The sequence below is a fragment of the Gymnoscopelus braueri genome (assembly GCF_963280865.1).
Source record: "Gymnoscopelus braueri genome assembly, chromosome: 14".
Classification (NCBI taxonomy): domain Eukaryota; kingdom Metazoa; phylum Chordata; class Actinopteri; order Myctophiformes; family Myctophidae; genus Gymnoscopelus; species Gymnoscopelus braueri.
Window position 1 is genome coordinate 23058599 of NC_137619.1, and position 16528 is coordinate 23075126.

Sequence of the window (16528 nt, forward strand, 5' to 3'; positions counted from 1 at the left end):
ACTTATACTATCTAACTCACGTTCTTAACACATGTGGTTGAGAAAAACAAATCTACAAAACAAAAACATGATGTCTGCATTGCAATGCATAGTGGGTACAGGGCGAGTGAAGTGCTAGGGGGTGAGGTGGAGTCTGTCTGAGGAGACTCCCCCTAACCCCAGGTTAGTTGGGGCCCAGAGAGGACTGGGGGCCCTGTCAGCGTTAGGTTAGTACTGTATAGGCTGAGGGTCCCACTTGTTGGGGTTGGGGCCTATATATTTTAGTCATAATCCATTCCTGGAAACAACCACGCAAAGCACAAACATTGATGTAACTTACATCATGTAAGAGGGGCACCAAGGAGCAAGTGGGAGATTCGAGATACAGTAACTCCCACCTCCTCCCCCCGCCCGGAATCACGTGACTGACGACAGCTCCGGTCCTGATGCTGCTGCTGTCACCGTGATCCATTGAGGGCTGTTAAACAGAAATTGTTGACCTATTGAATACTGTGACTCCTGAAATCGGTAGCTGTCTTGCAGTTTCGGGAAAGTAGGTGCTGGTGTGTAGTCTATTTATTTTATGGTAGTCACATATTCTGGAGGGCAGTCTATTGTGGGAAATTAGACTTCACTTTACCCGTTAGCCTGGTTAGGTTAAAAAATAATGAAAAGATTGAAGGAAAGGCCTTATTATTGCCAATTATGAAATGCAATGTAACCCCCTCAGGATTAGTTCTTAACTCTTTCAGTGCCAGTTTTGGAAAAACCCAAGATATGATGATTTGAAGATTTGCTGCTCCATTCACTTCTTGTTTAACTTTTTACTGAAAAAGGCTGTATCTCGGCTCCTATTAAGCACTTTTTGTTTTACAATTAATTTTGGTTGTGGCACTCAGAACCAAAATTCCATAAATAAGCATGGCACTGAAAGAGTTAAGAATGCTGTTGCCTTTTTTTGTTCCAAAGACATGTAATTCCCATGATGATGAAACGAATGAGAGAAGACTCAAAGTGAAGACACGAAAGGCTCAACCAGCAGCCTGCCAAACAGCGACCTCTTGAGTCATATATTTCAATGGGTCACCAATTCCCCTGTGTTAGTTTAGGTTAGCAGCGTCTACGTTCGCACCGCGTCGCCAGGCGCGTCGTCGCCTTGTCGGAAATCCCCCTCCTCCTCCTCCCTCCCATCTTTCTGCCATTTAAAAAGCCTAGCAGCCCAACCTTTCTGGTATAATAACTGGAACATTACAAACAGCTCCATGGCGGGGTTATAACCTAAAGTATGTAGCTTGAGAGACGCGAATGCTCTGATTTCAAAACAGAGGACGGACGGACGGAGCGACAACAGGGGGTTTCAATGGGAAACCTGCTGGGCGGTTGGCGCTACAAGGAGCCCAGCTCTGTGGAGGAATGTGACTCGACGTGGGGGTCGGACTCGGAGGGCGAGGAGCAGGAGGCGGCCGAGGATCATGATGACAGCGGCATCTCCGACTCCCTCAGTCCGTCCGAGACGGGTCGGTACGCCGCGGAGCCGGGCGACATGTCCCCGCAGGTACTTTATAGGAGAAGGGTGGATTTGGGGGGGCTTCATAAGAAACTATAACGTGGCACACACACCATGTCTGACGAGTAGTAGTAGTAGTGCAGCCAGCATGGCACCTGCAGCGCGCATTAGCCCACTGACAATAGTACTATAAGGCAGGGGTCTTCAACAGGGGGTCCGGGACACCTAGGGGGGTCCTCAGAGTTACTACAGGGGGTCTGCCAAATCTTTCTGTGATAGGATTTTTTTTTTTTTTTTTTTACATTAACGACTTGAACCCTAGCATCCCTATTCTGAAGGGAACATTATCCAAAAATAGTAGATCTACAAGCTCACAATGCCTCGCAGATTGGCTATTTTCACCAAACCAAAGAGGTTTGGTGTAGAGGGAATAAAGAGCAGACCAAGTACAAGTTTTTAGGTTTTAAGTGGTTAACTGTCTGAAAATACACATTAATATGAAACCAGCACTGATGATAGTGCTGTCAAAGAATCTAACTATGAATGAAATCTATGAAAAAGTTTAATCTGCAACACAATGTTATACAATATGTAGTGGGGGTCCCTGCTTCATCTCTCTCTCAGCTAGTGGGTCCTTGGGCTGAAAAAACGTTGAAGACCCCTGCTATTGGGAAGTGGAAACAGCTGCTGCTGTTTAGAAAGGGGAAGAACAGTGTAGTGTAAACTCTGCTGTATACAGTAAATTATAACATATAGGCTAATATAATTTAACTCTCTGAGAGTGTACACATGTAATGGGTCAATTTTTGTTACATTTGTGCACTCTGAATTACACAAATGTATAGATTAACATTGAGGATTTTATTTTATCCATATCTCTAATCCAACGTGATAGACCATTCAGGTTTATTACCAGGCTGTCAAGCTGTTTCTTCAGGATATAAAATAAATATTTCATGAGGGTCAAGTTATTTTTAGACGGTAGGCTCAGCATGAAGTCCATGGTGTCTTTTATTTGTACAACTGAAGAGTGTTTGCACAAATGTGATTAAACACACTGCGGTTCCTTTCCAGATTTCTAATTTCTATTGAAAACGTCTTACCATGCTCAATATGTCCAAAACTCCAGTTGTTTACACCCTCTCATATTATGTCACCAATTGACCTAAGGAGTGAAGGAATGATGAAGAGGATACATTTAATTCCATCTGCTATAGCCAAGGTTTTGTCAGTTTGCGTCACATGCACTTAAAATGCAGCTGTAGCCACATTGCAGGCTACAGCTGCAAATACTAAATATGAAGATAAAGAATTGCCATAATAAAGCACAAAAGCAGTGAAAATAACATTGCAAAATACAATTAAAATGAATAAAATAAATAAATAAGGTAATATAAGTGTAAGTATGGTAAGTTTTCAAATGTTGTAGAATAGTACACGCAGTAGTTCTGTTCATCTGGACTATTAATACATGTCCGTATTTGCTTCTAGATAGATACAGATAGACAGACAGATATAGATCGATAGTAAATTGATCCCGAAGGATTGCAGAGGCCTCAAACATGAGTGTAAGTTTTATTAACTTCACCAAGATAAATCCCTGAACTCGACACAGTAAAACGTTAAGTTTTAGTTTAACAAGTAATTTTTTACTCTCTCTTTTACTGTTAATACTCTTTAGTGTACAGTATTTTATACTTGGTGATATTAGTTGATTGCTTGAATACTTTATTAACAGTTTGCAAATAGTACAGAGGTACGATTTTACGATTTTACAATCAGACATATACTGTAGTGTCTGATCAAGTCAAACTTTACTTGCGTGTAACATATTTGATACAGTCTTCTCAATTATCCGATTAATCTAAAAACTAGTCTTAGAAAAAACACTAAGAAGATGATAGAATGAAAGGAATGTGAGCTGAAACAAGGACAGATACAGTCATATATTAGGTCTGCATGTCTCAAAGGAAGTACAGTGACCCACATTTTGACCCGTAAGGATCCATTTGCACACGCTCAGAGTTAAATTAACACTCAGGACTTTGCGGTGAGATCTAGTTTCTGATGTCGTTTTTAGCGATAGGACAGCAGGGATAATACAGTGAAATGTCCTCCTTTTACAGAGAAATACTGTAGGTAACGACAGCCATTGACCTTAAAGCAGATTGTGTTCCATGAAATTACACAGCAATGATCTCTAAAGATGGTTTTGTGTTTAGTGTGCCATAGAATAATAAGTGCAGGGTGGTCAAGGGAAACAGATAGGGGGTGAAAAGTCAGGAATATTATATTAGTTATTTTGAACTAATTGGACACGGTAAGCCAGAGATCAGACAAAGGTCCCACAAGGTTGTGAGGTATCACCTCTACTCTTTAAACAATAATAAAACTGGCACATCCACCGGACGGCAGGTGCAGGACCAACAGTGGAAATATATAAGAAATAATAAAGTCCGCATACTGTAATTTTAAAAGAAGCTCCCAGTCAAGGCTTTATTAAAGTTTCGTCGACACAAGGTCTTCATTCTGAAGAAGACATTGTGTCGAAAGGTTAATAAAGCCTTGACTGGGAGCTTCTTTTAAAATTACTGTGTGCGGACTTTATTATTTCTTACAGTATATATCACCTCTACTCTTTGCATTGTACACTGATAATAATAATACAAATAATAGTATTAATAATAAACTTTATAGAGCACTTTCTTGACACAAAGTTACATCATAATTTACATATGACTGCAGAAAAGTAGGCTACACCTACAGTCATAGTTACAATATAACATTTGCTGATGGTTCTGTGATTTTGAGCCTTCTTCACAAGCACATGGACCTTTCTGTGTACCATGATGAGATACAACTTCATCTTCAAGTGCTGTAACACACCCTCATCAAGTTCTGTGTGTGCACTAAGTAAGCACTTATAGTAGCACGTTTCGTGTATAGTCAAATGTATCTTAATTTTTTTTCTAGGTGAAGCAACTGTCTAGCATTGTCAAGTGCTTTGTGCCCGAGACACATTTGCCCTCGGGGACATTAAAGTTAACCCTTACCTTACCGTTACCCTTATTCCAAGGGACCGTCAGCTGTCAGGGGCCCTTGAAGATTTCCTGGTCTGAAACCCCTCTCTCTCTCTCTCTCTCTCTCTCTCTCTCTCTCTCTCTCTCTCTCTCTCTCTCTCTCTCTCTCTCTCTCTCTCTCTCAGCTGACAGACTCACCCGAGTCTGCTCCTAAAATGAAGAGAAGTTTCTACGCTGCCAGAGATCTCTACAAATACCGTCACAGCTACCCGGTACACACACGCACACACACACACGCACACACACACACACACACACACACACACACACACACACACACACACACACACACACACACACACACACACACACACACACACACACACACACACACACACACACACACACACACACACACACACACACACACACACACACACACACATATTCACACATATTCACACAAATCAGAATCAACTTTATTGTTACATGGTTTAGGTCTAAAAAAAAATGTAGTTTTCAGAAAGGGGGGGGGGGCAGAGAGCAAGAAGAAAACGTAGATCGGGGGGCACGGTGGCGCAGTCGGTAGCGCTGTCGCCTCACAGCTAGAAGGTCCTGGGTTCGATTCCCGCAGGGGACGCTGTGGGCGCTTGGGGCGTGTTCTCTCCTCTGCGTCATCAGTGCCCACACCCTAGGTGGGGTTGGCGAAAGGGCCTTTCTGTGTGGAGTTTGCATGTTCTCCCCGTGTCTCCTAGGGTAGGTACCCTCACAAAAAACATGCAGTAATCCTGGTCACTATACTGCCTCCCCCTGGCCAGCCGGGGCGCCTGATGGAGGGGAAGGGAACTGGTTGGAATAACGTGTTCCTTCCACGCGCTACGTCCAACCAGGGAAACTCTCCCCTGTCAGGTGATAAGAAGGTCAGAAGGCTCTCATGCATTGAAGGAGGCATGAGCTCGGCCCTGGCCTCCCTAGGTTGGCAGAGGGAAGGTAGTGCCCAGGATTACAACGGCATTGGCACTAGGGTGAAAAAATAGGGATTACAAAATCGTGGGATAAAAATTTAGATAAAAAAAAAGAAAACGTAGATGCAGGTCAAAAGGAAAATCAAAGATATGTACATCTAAACATAAACCTTAAAAAGTAGCAGTTACAGTACATGAGGTACAAAAAGAAAAACGCATCAAACATTGACTACAACCGTACTCCTAACCCTAATTGTAACTCTCACCACTACATGCATGTCTAACTGGTGTGTGTGTGTGTGTGTGTGTGTGTGTGTGTGTGTGTGCGTGTGTGTGTGTGTCTAGAACTACAAAGCGTCCCATCTTCCCAATGAGTATCGTAACCTACGCTTTTACCTGAACAAGATCCCTCTAGTGCCAGATGGTAAGAGCCCACAAACGCATGCACGCACACACAAGGCATACTTTGTGTCTTTGCCTGGATTGAACACAATGTACGCTGACATCTTCACATAGCAGACAACGGTATTGGTTGGGGGGATTTGTGTGTTTTGATTGGCTAAGGGGAGAGGCTGTTGTTGCACACTTCATCGTACACAGACACAAATGCACACGCATGCATGCACCCTACATGTAAGCGTACACTCATATGAACACGTGCACACACAATGATTAAAGTGTTAGTGAAGCAATGCCTCTCATATGGAAATAGACATCTTTCATAATAAGTTGTCACACATATTCACACATTTCTGTTATATTATATGGTTGAGATCCTGCTGTTAACTAGACTGATTCCCTTACCTTAGCCAGTACCAAAGTCTTAACCTGAAAAACAGGCCCAGCAACGTTTTCTCATTCTGAAGGATTTTCTTTTTCTTTCCTTTTGAGGACATTTGATCCTCGTTGGAGTGGATGTACAGCACAGTACAATACATTCAATGACTCCCATGTGGTCCTGGAGGATACCTAGAGCAGTACTTTTCAGTACTCTAGTCCTCTAATTGTAGACTAATTTAGACCCACGGCACCACGTGGAGAAAAAACAAAACAGATTAGAAGACTAGCTGTAGCCTAGGTTCACTGAACCAGTGGTGAGAACCACTGGTATAACATTGTGTCTTTTCTTAGGTATCTATGTAGAGGAGATTTTGACCAAGTGGAGAGGAGACTATGACAAACTGGAGCACAATCACACCTACATACAGTGGTAAGACACCTCTAACCAAAAATCCCTCTCTCCATCTCTGTCTCAATTGATTCCTCCTGCTCTGTCTGTCCATTTGTGCACATGCACACTATTACATTGATCTGATTTCCAAAATCGGTGTACGCAAAAAAACAATTAACTACTTTCAAACTGGCGTCCTTATTTTGATCATGTCATTATAGGCGAAAATTGTCAAACATGGTCGAAAATAACAGATATACAAGTTCGCAATGCGTCGCAGTGCTCTCTCTCTCTCTTTCTCTCTACAATTTAGCAGACACTCTTATCCAGAGCGACTTACAAGTTCCAGATCAGAATAAGCCGATTAAGCATGAATCTAAGTTTGTGGACTAAGCTAAGGTAAATAATCATATAAGTAGAGTGCAAAGAAAAGATTTACTGGCTAAGACACTATGATACCAGGTAAAGAATGAATCTAGCTTCTGTCTAAATTACATGGCATTTAAATAACATTCTGTACATTTGTGGTAAAGAAAAACAAATGTAAGTAACAAAAACATGAGAACAAGTGACCAAGATACATCTGAATCGTAAACTACCATCTATCAAAAATTGGTGTTTCTGTCTCTCTCTGTCTCTCTCTCTGTCTCTCTGTCTCTCTTTCTCTGTCTCTGTCTCTGTCTCTGTCTCTGTCTGTCTCTGTCTGTCTGTCTCTGTCTGTCTGTCTGTCTGTCTGTCTGTCTGTCTGTCTGTCTGTCTGTCTGTCTGTCTGTCTGTCTGTCTGTCTGTCTGTCTGTCTGTCTGTCTGTCTCTCTCGCTCTCTGTCTACATACATGCCTGCATGTACACCCGTTCCTATACTGTGTAGCATACTATAAAGACATTACACAGCATGTCGGATGTATTATCTTATCTGAACGTAAGCAGCTCAAATGGCGATGAGCACCAACTGTGTTGGCTGCTGATCGAGCATGGCGTTCTCAGTAGAACAGTGCATGGAGGGGAGAGTTTGCTTTGTCACATAACAACTCAGAGCTCAATCACACCACCAGAGCTCACACATACAGTAAGCTGTCTATCAGCTTATGTGAACACACAGTTTCACAGCCTGTTCTTCTATAACTCTCTCATCTCTATCACTCCCTTCTGTTTTCTCACACTCACTTTCACACTATGTGTCCTGAGATTATGTCTGTCTGTCTGTCTGTCTGTCTGTCTGTCTGTCTGTCTGTCTGTCTGTCTGTCTGTCTGTCTGTCTGTCTGTCTGTCTGTCTGTCTGTCTGTCTGTCTGTCTGTCTGTCTGTCTGTCTGTCTGTCTGTCTATCTGTCTGTCAAACCCCACTCTATATTTGCATCATGGCATTTAGGTCCACAGTGGATAAAATTCTTTAAATGAGCCAAACAAACAGACAGGGCCGTTGATGAGGAGAGAAAGTGAGGGAGAGTGGGAGGAAAGTGTGAGAGATGGAGAGATTTAAATGACAAGATGGCAACTTATGGATGAATATGAAATATAATGTGACATTGTGTGTGTGTGTTTGTGTGTGTGTGTGTGTGTGTGTGTGTGTGTGTGTGTGTGTGTGTGTGTGTGTGTGTGTGTGTGTGTGTGTGTGTGTGTGTGTGTGTGTGTGTGTGTGTGTGTGTGTGTGTGTGTGTGTGTGTGTGTGTGTGTGTGTGTGTGTGTGTGTGCGTGCGTGTGTGTGTGTGTGATATGCATGCAGGCTTTTCCCATTAAGAGAACAAGGGCTCAACTTCTATGCTCAAGAACTGACTCAGGATGAGATCAAAGTAAGATAGACACACAACGTGAGCGCACGCACACACATTGATTGATTGAATACTTTATTAACAGTTTGCAAATAGTACAGTGCTACGATTATATGCTAAAAGGATAACACAACAAGCCCTAAGGGCTTGTTTCCATTGTGGTCCTGTGTATTCAATTCATCTAATTAATTTAAAGACATACAATAATATACAAGACATCATCAACACTAGTCGCAGTAAACAGTTGGGGGGGGGGCATTTCTGGAAAGACACACACACACACACACACACACACACACACACACACACACACACACACACACACACACACACACACACACACACACACACACACACACACACACACAGGTGATATTGTTTCCAGCTTTCTTTTCTCACAGTGTAATTGTGAGTGTTTTTATGTTCTGTCCCATCAGGAATTCCAAAGCACTCGGGAAGCCAAGCGTAGATTCCTAGCCGCCTACTCACTCATGCTGGACTTCTACGGCGTCAAGCTCCTGGATAAAAGTGGGAATGTCGCCCGTGCTTCCAACTGGCAGGAACGCTTTCAGCACCTCAATGAGTAAGTGGTGCACTCGTGCATGCACATGTGCACGAACATGTAACGCCCGGGATTCGAACACGGGTCTCCCCGATTGGAAAGCCAACATCTTAACCACTGAGCCAAAGGGATATCCCTATCGCTCGGGGGAGATATTAGACTTTCAGGCCATCAGGCTGAAGTAGTGAACCACTCTGTTACACACACACACACTGCACCACTCACATTGCATGTGCTGTACACACACCCATACACAAGGACACATGAGTTTTGTTTTTGTATCTTGTGCACCATTTGTTAAAGGTGTGCCCTTGAGCTAATCACTTATTCTATTCCATTCCCACTGGGACTTAATTGTCACGTATATGGCCGACAGATCCAAACTTTTTCCTGTTCTTTTTCTTCTCTCATTTAATGAGGCACTCTTTTAAGCTTTGGACACCAGGTGATGTAAATTGAGCTGAGAATGGCTCTCTCTTCTAACACAGTAAAGTCCCGCTATGACTACAAAACCTCCTGAGGCCAGATACTTCCTGTTATAATGGCCAAAAGCAAAAAAAACATAGACCAAAAAATCTCACCGAGACTATCATTACAACTTGTCCATTGTGGTTTCTATGCTTCTGCCAGAAAAAGTCTGTCACCTGTCACCCGAAAGTCACATTTCTATAGTAGCATAAAAATCCAAACAGGAACTATTCTTTAACTGGAGTTCCCTTCTGGTACATTGTGGCTCCCAGACAACAGGCTTTTGAGTTATTACCTAAATAATGCAGGGTATGAAGCAGGAGCTATTCTTTAAGCCCTTCTGTTTCCATTATAAGACTAAGCTGAAGTTTCTACTCCACGACGGTGCCAGCACAACTATATGTAGGCCACAGAACATTTAGAATCCATGTGTGGCAAAAGGGGGTTATGCTCTAGTCTAAATCTACTGTTCTTTCTCCCAATGTCATTGCAAAGCTTATTTTTTTTCATCCATAGTTTTAAAGCAGTGTTGAGTCTGTGGGGTGGGCGCTGGGGTTTCCTTGTGTCATAGGCCCAACTCACAGAAGTAGCAGTTATGGGGAAGGGGTCTGCCTGATGACCCCAATAACATACTTGCACTAAGTAACACACTCTATAGCAGCCAGCTTGCATTCAGCATTCAGTGGAGTTTGGTCTCATGGAGCTGATCAGTTTACGGTTCTGTTCTGGTTCTGTTGTTCTCAAATGTTTTCGCGTTAGCCGCGGACCCCCATTTGAAAAGATTGTGTGCCAAAGACCCACATAAGAGAAGATGTGTCCATTTCTTTTTTAAATAGCCGGAAAATATTTCCGCTGCATGGGGATCCCCTGGAACCCCCCTCAAGGACCCCTGGGGGTCCCCAGTCCCCACTTTAAGAACCATCGGTTTTAGGGCTAGTTCTTTTTATGAAATATACAACACATCTAACACCTTGTAAACCACAAAGACGTTACTCCTCTCCTCATCTCTCCCCCCTCTCTGTCTTTCCCAGGTCACAGCACAACTACCTGAGGATCACCCGGATCCTCAAGTCTCTAGGAGAGCTGGGCTACGAGGCCTTCAAGGCGCCGCTGGTCCGGCTCCTCCTGGAGGAGTCCCTGTGCCACGCCACGCTGCCCAACATGCAGCACAGTGCCCTGGAGTACTACGTCTACACCGTCCGCCTGCCCGCCAGCCGCAGGCGACTGCTCCGCTTTGCCCGCCAGCACTACCGCCCCGCCCACGCCTTCCTCTGGGGTCCTCCGACCAAGAAACGGGGGACGGGTGATAATGGCGGAGGGGGAGGTGCCGGTAGCAGTGGCATCAGGGCCCCGGCCCCGACCCCGGAGCAACAGCGGAAGGGGGAAGCGGTGTCGGGGGCCACGGTTTCCTCTCGCAGTGTTGTAACAAGATCACCGATCCAGGACTTAGTGGCGGCCAGGGGAGAGGGGACCGAATGCGTATCGCTGGGATCCAACCTCACCGGCCTGGAAGGGGCGCTGATCATAGCGGGAGCGAGGGAGGGGAGGAACGAGTACCAGGATATGGTTCATTTGTAAAGCAGCTTGAGGAGGGCTCATTTCATGGCGGGGCTGGGGCGGGGGGGGGGGGGGGGGGGTCAGCTAGCCTGGCACCAATCCCCTGCAAAACATTCAGTGGTTCTCAATTGGTGGCTCTGGACCCCCAAGTGAGTTGTGAGAAATGTTGTCAGGTTTACTGACTTTGACAGTGTCAGTGGGTTGCAAATTCATGGCTGCCATTTAAATGTAGTTCGCGATGCGAAACCAGTTGAGTAGCACTGAGGTAAAAAACTAGAAATTGTTGTTGTTCATTGGCTTTGTTGGGAAAAGCCTTGTCTATACAGTACGTACTATTACGCTTATCTATCGTGGTTTTAAGTCTGGAGCACTTTGGAACAGACTGGAGCGAGCACAGCTAGCTTTGTACAGGCTCAGTGTTGTGTAAACTTGTGTGAAAAGGAGATTATTTTTTATTATTATTATTAAAGTAAGAGAGAAATAAGTGGAGGATCAGAGTGAAAGGATTGAAATAATTGGGGGTTTAGTTTGAAATACATGTTTTGTGATTTCTAGTAGCACTGTTGTTGGCACAATCCAATATTAATCGTCACTGAGCCGACAGTGGTCGGTTTTCTGTCAACTGTACAGAACTGTAGCACCAAGAAGAATCTGTTTGTTGCTTTAGTCGGTATCATAAGGGCCCACAACTGTTTAGCAGTACCGCACAAGCTGATTGGACATGAACTAAGGACAAAACTATCTGATTGGCCGGCCGGATGCTGTGCCGCATCCTGCACCTTTTTGACAATCTCCGTCTTCCTGCTGATATTGCTTTTGGCTGCCATGGGTCACTGATCCATAAGTTACAGTCTTAGATCTGCCAACAGTGGTGTGTTCAGGAACTTGCCACCTCCTGGAGATGACCATTTGGGCACACGCCGTCTCATCCTGTCAGCTTTCCTTTTAGCTCAGGCTGTTGTACAGTACAAGTACAACCCTGTAAAGTATCTCAACCAACTACCCGGTAGTTATCAACCAACCAACTAGATTGCTTCTTTTACACAGCAAAGTCCCCTGTTTTAATTAAACTCTTACGGGTCCATTTAGTTACATTTGTACGCTTACAAATGGATGAATTGACACAGGGTGTTGCTGTGTAACTTCACAAAAATTGATCAGAGATTTCAGGCGCTCAATTTCAATCAATTCCCGTTGAGAACAGAAAAATGCAAAGCGATGTTTACAAAGGCTACTATAAAGGGTCTATGCAGGGAAAACATGACATTTTACCAAGCTACTGTAGCTTCTAGCTAGCAAAAAAAGAATGAAGAAAAAATTGCTTTCCGAAGATTTTCATCATTTGAAAACAGTCATTTCTGCTCCTGGTGTCAAGAGCTGAGTACGGTTTCCTTGAAATTATAAGCCATTCAGTGTGTGTGTGTGTGTGTGTGTGTGTGTGTGTGTGTGTGTGTGTGTGTGTGTGTGTGTGTGTGTGTGTGTGTGTGTGTGGTCCTGATTCACGGATCTTCCCATTGGATGAGGGCCCACAGTTGTGCAAGCATCTCATTGGCCAATGATACACTTACAGTGTAAAATCCTGTGTTCATGACCTGTAAGGGTCCATTTGGTTACATTTGTCCACTCTCAGATTTAGATTAACACTGAAGATTTGACTGTGTATCTACACTAGTACATGTTGCTCCTTAGCCAAGGTTATCTGAGATAATTGTAAAATGAGCTTTTCAGGTGAATTGTGTAATAATGTGGGCTCAAATATTCAAATTATAGTGTTTGTGTGTATGTGTGCACATATGCACATCTAATATTCTTAAGTGCCTCTTTTGTATTGTTTATTGGTTTGTATGCAGTATGGACTGTCTTTCTTGACAGATTTTGTGTCTATCACGTGTTTTATGTACGACATTCTTTTTAAATATATACATACAGTATATATGGTGGATTATAAACAGATACGAATACTCATCCTAAAGCCTTCAGTATTATTTATAAGAATCCATATAAACAACCATACAGCAAAACTCAGCTGATACAGCGGAACACTCAACAACGTAATGTACAGGATGGTTCATATTTTGTTCATTTAAGAATATACGTATGACATTGTAGATGAACAGTAGAAGCACTAATACCATACTGTACATTAATTGTACCTGTTAATATCTCCAGCACTTATTCAAGAAAGTGGACCGAAACAGTTTGAAATTTTGCTACAGTAGGGCTGAGTTGTGCCACCATTTGGCCACAACAAAACATTATATCCATCTATATTGTTGCAATTTTTTTATCCACTATCCATATATATTATTTTGTATAAATGAAGCACTGGCACAGTACTGTACATTCCTTTCACCGAGAATACAATCACTGCATTCATATTTTTATATTGAAGCTTGAGAGTGACTTCCTGATATTGTCATTCAAGCCCTAGAAGTCTCCAGACAGGACCTTAGCTGGAGGGGGGGGGGGGGGGGGTTTAGAGTACATCCTGACCTGATCTATGTGAAACTCAGCCCACCCCCCACCCCATCTGTTTCCATTGCACGCATAAACATCAACACACACACACACACACACACACACACACTGCATGTGTGAGTATGGCGATTACTGTAGATCGACATCCACTTCACATTTCCCCACTCACTGCACACACTGCACAAACTGTTTGCCCTTACTGTAGCTCACTGTGTGTGTGTGTGTGTGTGTGTGTGTGTGTGTGTGTGTGTGTGTGTGTGTGTGTGTGTGTGTGTGTGTGTGTGTGTGTGTGTGTGTGTGTGTGTTCACATTGGTGACATGTTAACAGACATGCAGTGGCGTGTTTTATACGTGTATATGTGTTTTTTTTTAAACAATGATGTGTGATACATGAAGACTAATCCATTAATCTATTAAAACAGAACAAAAATAAATGTGCATTTATTTCTGTTTGTTATTCTGAAACAAAGAAAAGGTTGGAATCAGAATAAGTATAAAATTACGCGAGAGAGATGGGGAGTCACACGCAGCAACGGTCGTCGGGCATTAGAGCCTATATGTGGATGTAAACTGCTAGGCCAGCAGCGCTTCTTTAAAGCACAATTAAACTAACTGGGTTTTGTAAATGTATACATTAGCCGAATTCACTTTGTTCACATTAATTTGTTTGCTAAAAGTGTGACTGAGACCTGTTCTCAATGAGTTATGAATGGTTAACGTATTATACATTTTTAATCTAGGGCTACGGAGAAACTATTTAAGTTGTCTCACCAATATTTGGAGTTATCATGGCAACCCAAACCTTTACCTTTAAGTTCAATTGTGCTTTAAAGTATGCTTTCACACATGCAAGGAGTCGACTCTGGGTGTACTTACAGTGGTAGAAATAAACAGCTGCAACAAAACAATAAGGTTAAGTTCAAGCAATTATGAGAGAATGGTTATAATACATTAAATATGTAGTGGGTAAATGTGTAGCTGTTGCACAGTAAAAGGGTATGCATGAACATACAACATCACAGTTGACAACAGGGACAACGTTTTGTGTATATAATAAATGTGAAATATGTACAAATGGTTGAATGTACATATATTGCACAATAAATGGGTACGTATTGTACAGTATGTATGTACATACATGTACAACTATTGTGACAGGCACACAGTCATTGTTACTGTATGTATGTACATACATAGCCTACAGAACTCAGAGGGAGAAGAGGGGGAGACAGGAGGATATTTTAACCACAGCTTAAACCTTCCACAGACACCTCTCTCTCGCAGTTACTTACTCACTCAGATGTGCTTTGAGGCACTGTTATTGGATGGATGTGGTAATGATGTTGGCTTAAGCCTTATATAGTGTACCTGACAAACATATGCACAGTGACAACATTGACAGCTTTGTTACACACACTCAGCACAGTGCCTCCTGTTGTCATTAGAGGTGTATGGTCCGGGAGGATGTTGTCGGTCAGTGATCAACAGTAAAGAAACAAACACACAGTATACGTGTATACAGGGTATCTGCACATTTATAAAGTGAAAATTTAAGGGCTTTTAAGACATTTTTAATACCTCTAAAATGAAGAAAGAAATAAGACCATTACTGCGTCAAAAGTAATCAACAAAGTACACGATACAAATTTTCAAACACTGGCCAAATTGTCAAATATTACCTAAGAAAGAGACAAAATGAAAATACAGTACATGCTCATATTCAGCTGCTGAGCTGAATTTGTCTTGAGAGGTTAAACAAGATGTAATGCCTCAACTCCTATTCCAAGGGCTTATCGGGGTGGGGGGTCCCCAGTTCAAATATGATTATTTTGGAGGGTCGTGGCCTGAAAAGTTTGAGAACCACTGTGGTAGGTGATAACCTCGGTTTTCTTGGCATTTAGCCCACACACAAACCTTGGCACACTCTGCTTCAAGAGCTCCTGTGCCTGCTCCACATGGTCAGATAGCAGGCTGATGTCATCCACTTAGTCTAGGTCCATTAGGACAGCGGGAGTTGTCTCTGTAGGTGTAATAGTGCGGCAGAGTTCATGCTCCAGTGATGGCTTGCCTGTTGTGCATTACTCCAGCACTATAATGAAGAGGAAGGGGGCGAGGGTGTCCTCTTGCAACAGGATTTCAAGCTTGTTGCTGTTGCCGTCTGGGGTAATAACCATGGCTCTTGTAGTTGTACCCCTGTACATGGTCCCTATGGCACAGACTAGGTTGGGAGGGACACCATAAGCCTTGAGCATCTTCATCATCACAACTCAAGTCAAATGCCTTTTTGAAACCGATAAAATACAGCACTACGTCAAAAGTAATCAACAAACTGTACGATAAAATTGGTCAAACACTGGCCAAATTGTCATATATTACCTAAGAAAGCGGCAAAAATTGGTTATTTTTTCACTTACTCGTTGATCCTCCTCGTTGATCCTCATTAATGCAGGTTTTCATACCAAAATGCTATACGTACACTACAGTAGATAGTAAAAATTATAGTTACAACTTATAAAACAAAAAACACCCCTCCCCCCAATTTAGTCGTTATGCCCAATTTAGTCGTTATGCAGTCGTCACTGCTGTTGTATCCTACTGACTCACCTGCCGGTGAGGAGCCCCCACCGGGAGGACGTAGAGCCTTCGTCCTACGCCGGCTTCCGCCCAACACTCCCTGCTGACAGGTGCCGCCCCAGCCCGCTGAAGTACCAGGTTTGTGTCTGGTGTTATTGCAGTTAATGGATAAATGGATAAATACAACAAGGTGTAGTCGCCTACTGTATAATCTTGTCTTTCACAAAGGAATTAGGGCAGGGCCTATATACAAATAAAAGCATTTTCATTTACATTTATCAAAAATAAACTAGTGTGATAACATAGGACATGTTGGCTTAAAGGGACTACACCATGAATTTTAACTTTTTCTTCTTTTTTGTGTGTTTTTGGTCTCCCCTACCTCTCTTCTCGTTCTATCCCAAAAAAAAAAATCAGTTTGAACACTCTGGCTTTCACAGCAAATCTAGGGTTTTCTGTAAATTGGTCTCAAAACAGGCC

At 42.9% G+C, this 16528-nt stretch overlaps 1 protein-coding gene across 1 annotated transcript; it reads left to right on the forward strand.

Moving 5' to 3' along the window:
* The first annotated feature begins 1233 nt into the window (after positions 1–1233).
* Positions 1234–13841, forward strand: ogfrl1 (opioid growth factor receptor-like 1). Its single transcript, XM_080449172.1, has 7 exons — positions 1234–1534; positions 4692–4778; positions 5817–5895; positions 6603–6681; positions 8364–8430; positions 8847–8992; positions 10471–13841. Exons 1-7 carry the CDS (start codon positions 1340–1342, stop codon positions 11015–11017), a joined length of 1200 nt encoding a protein of 399 aa, XP_080305298.1. The 5' UTR covers positions 1234–1339; the 3' UTR covers positions 11018–13841.
* Positions 13842–16528: the final 2687 nt, after the last annotated feature.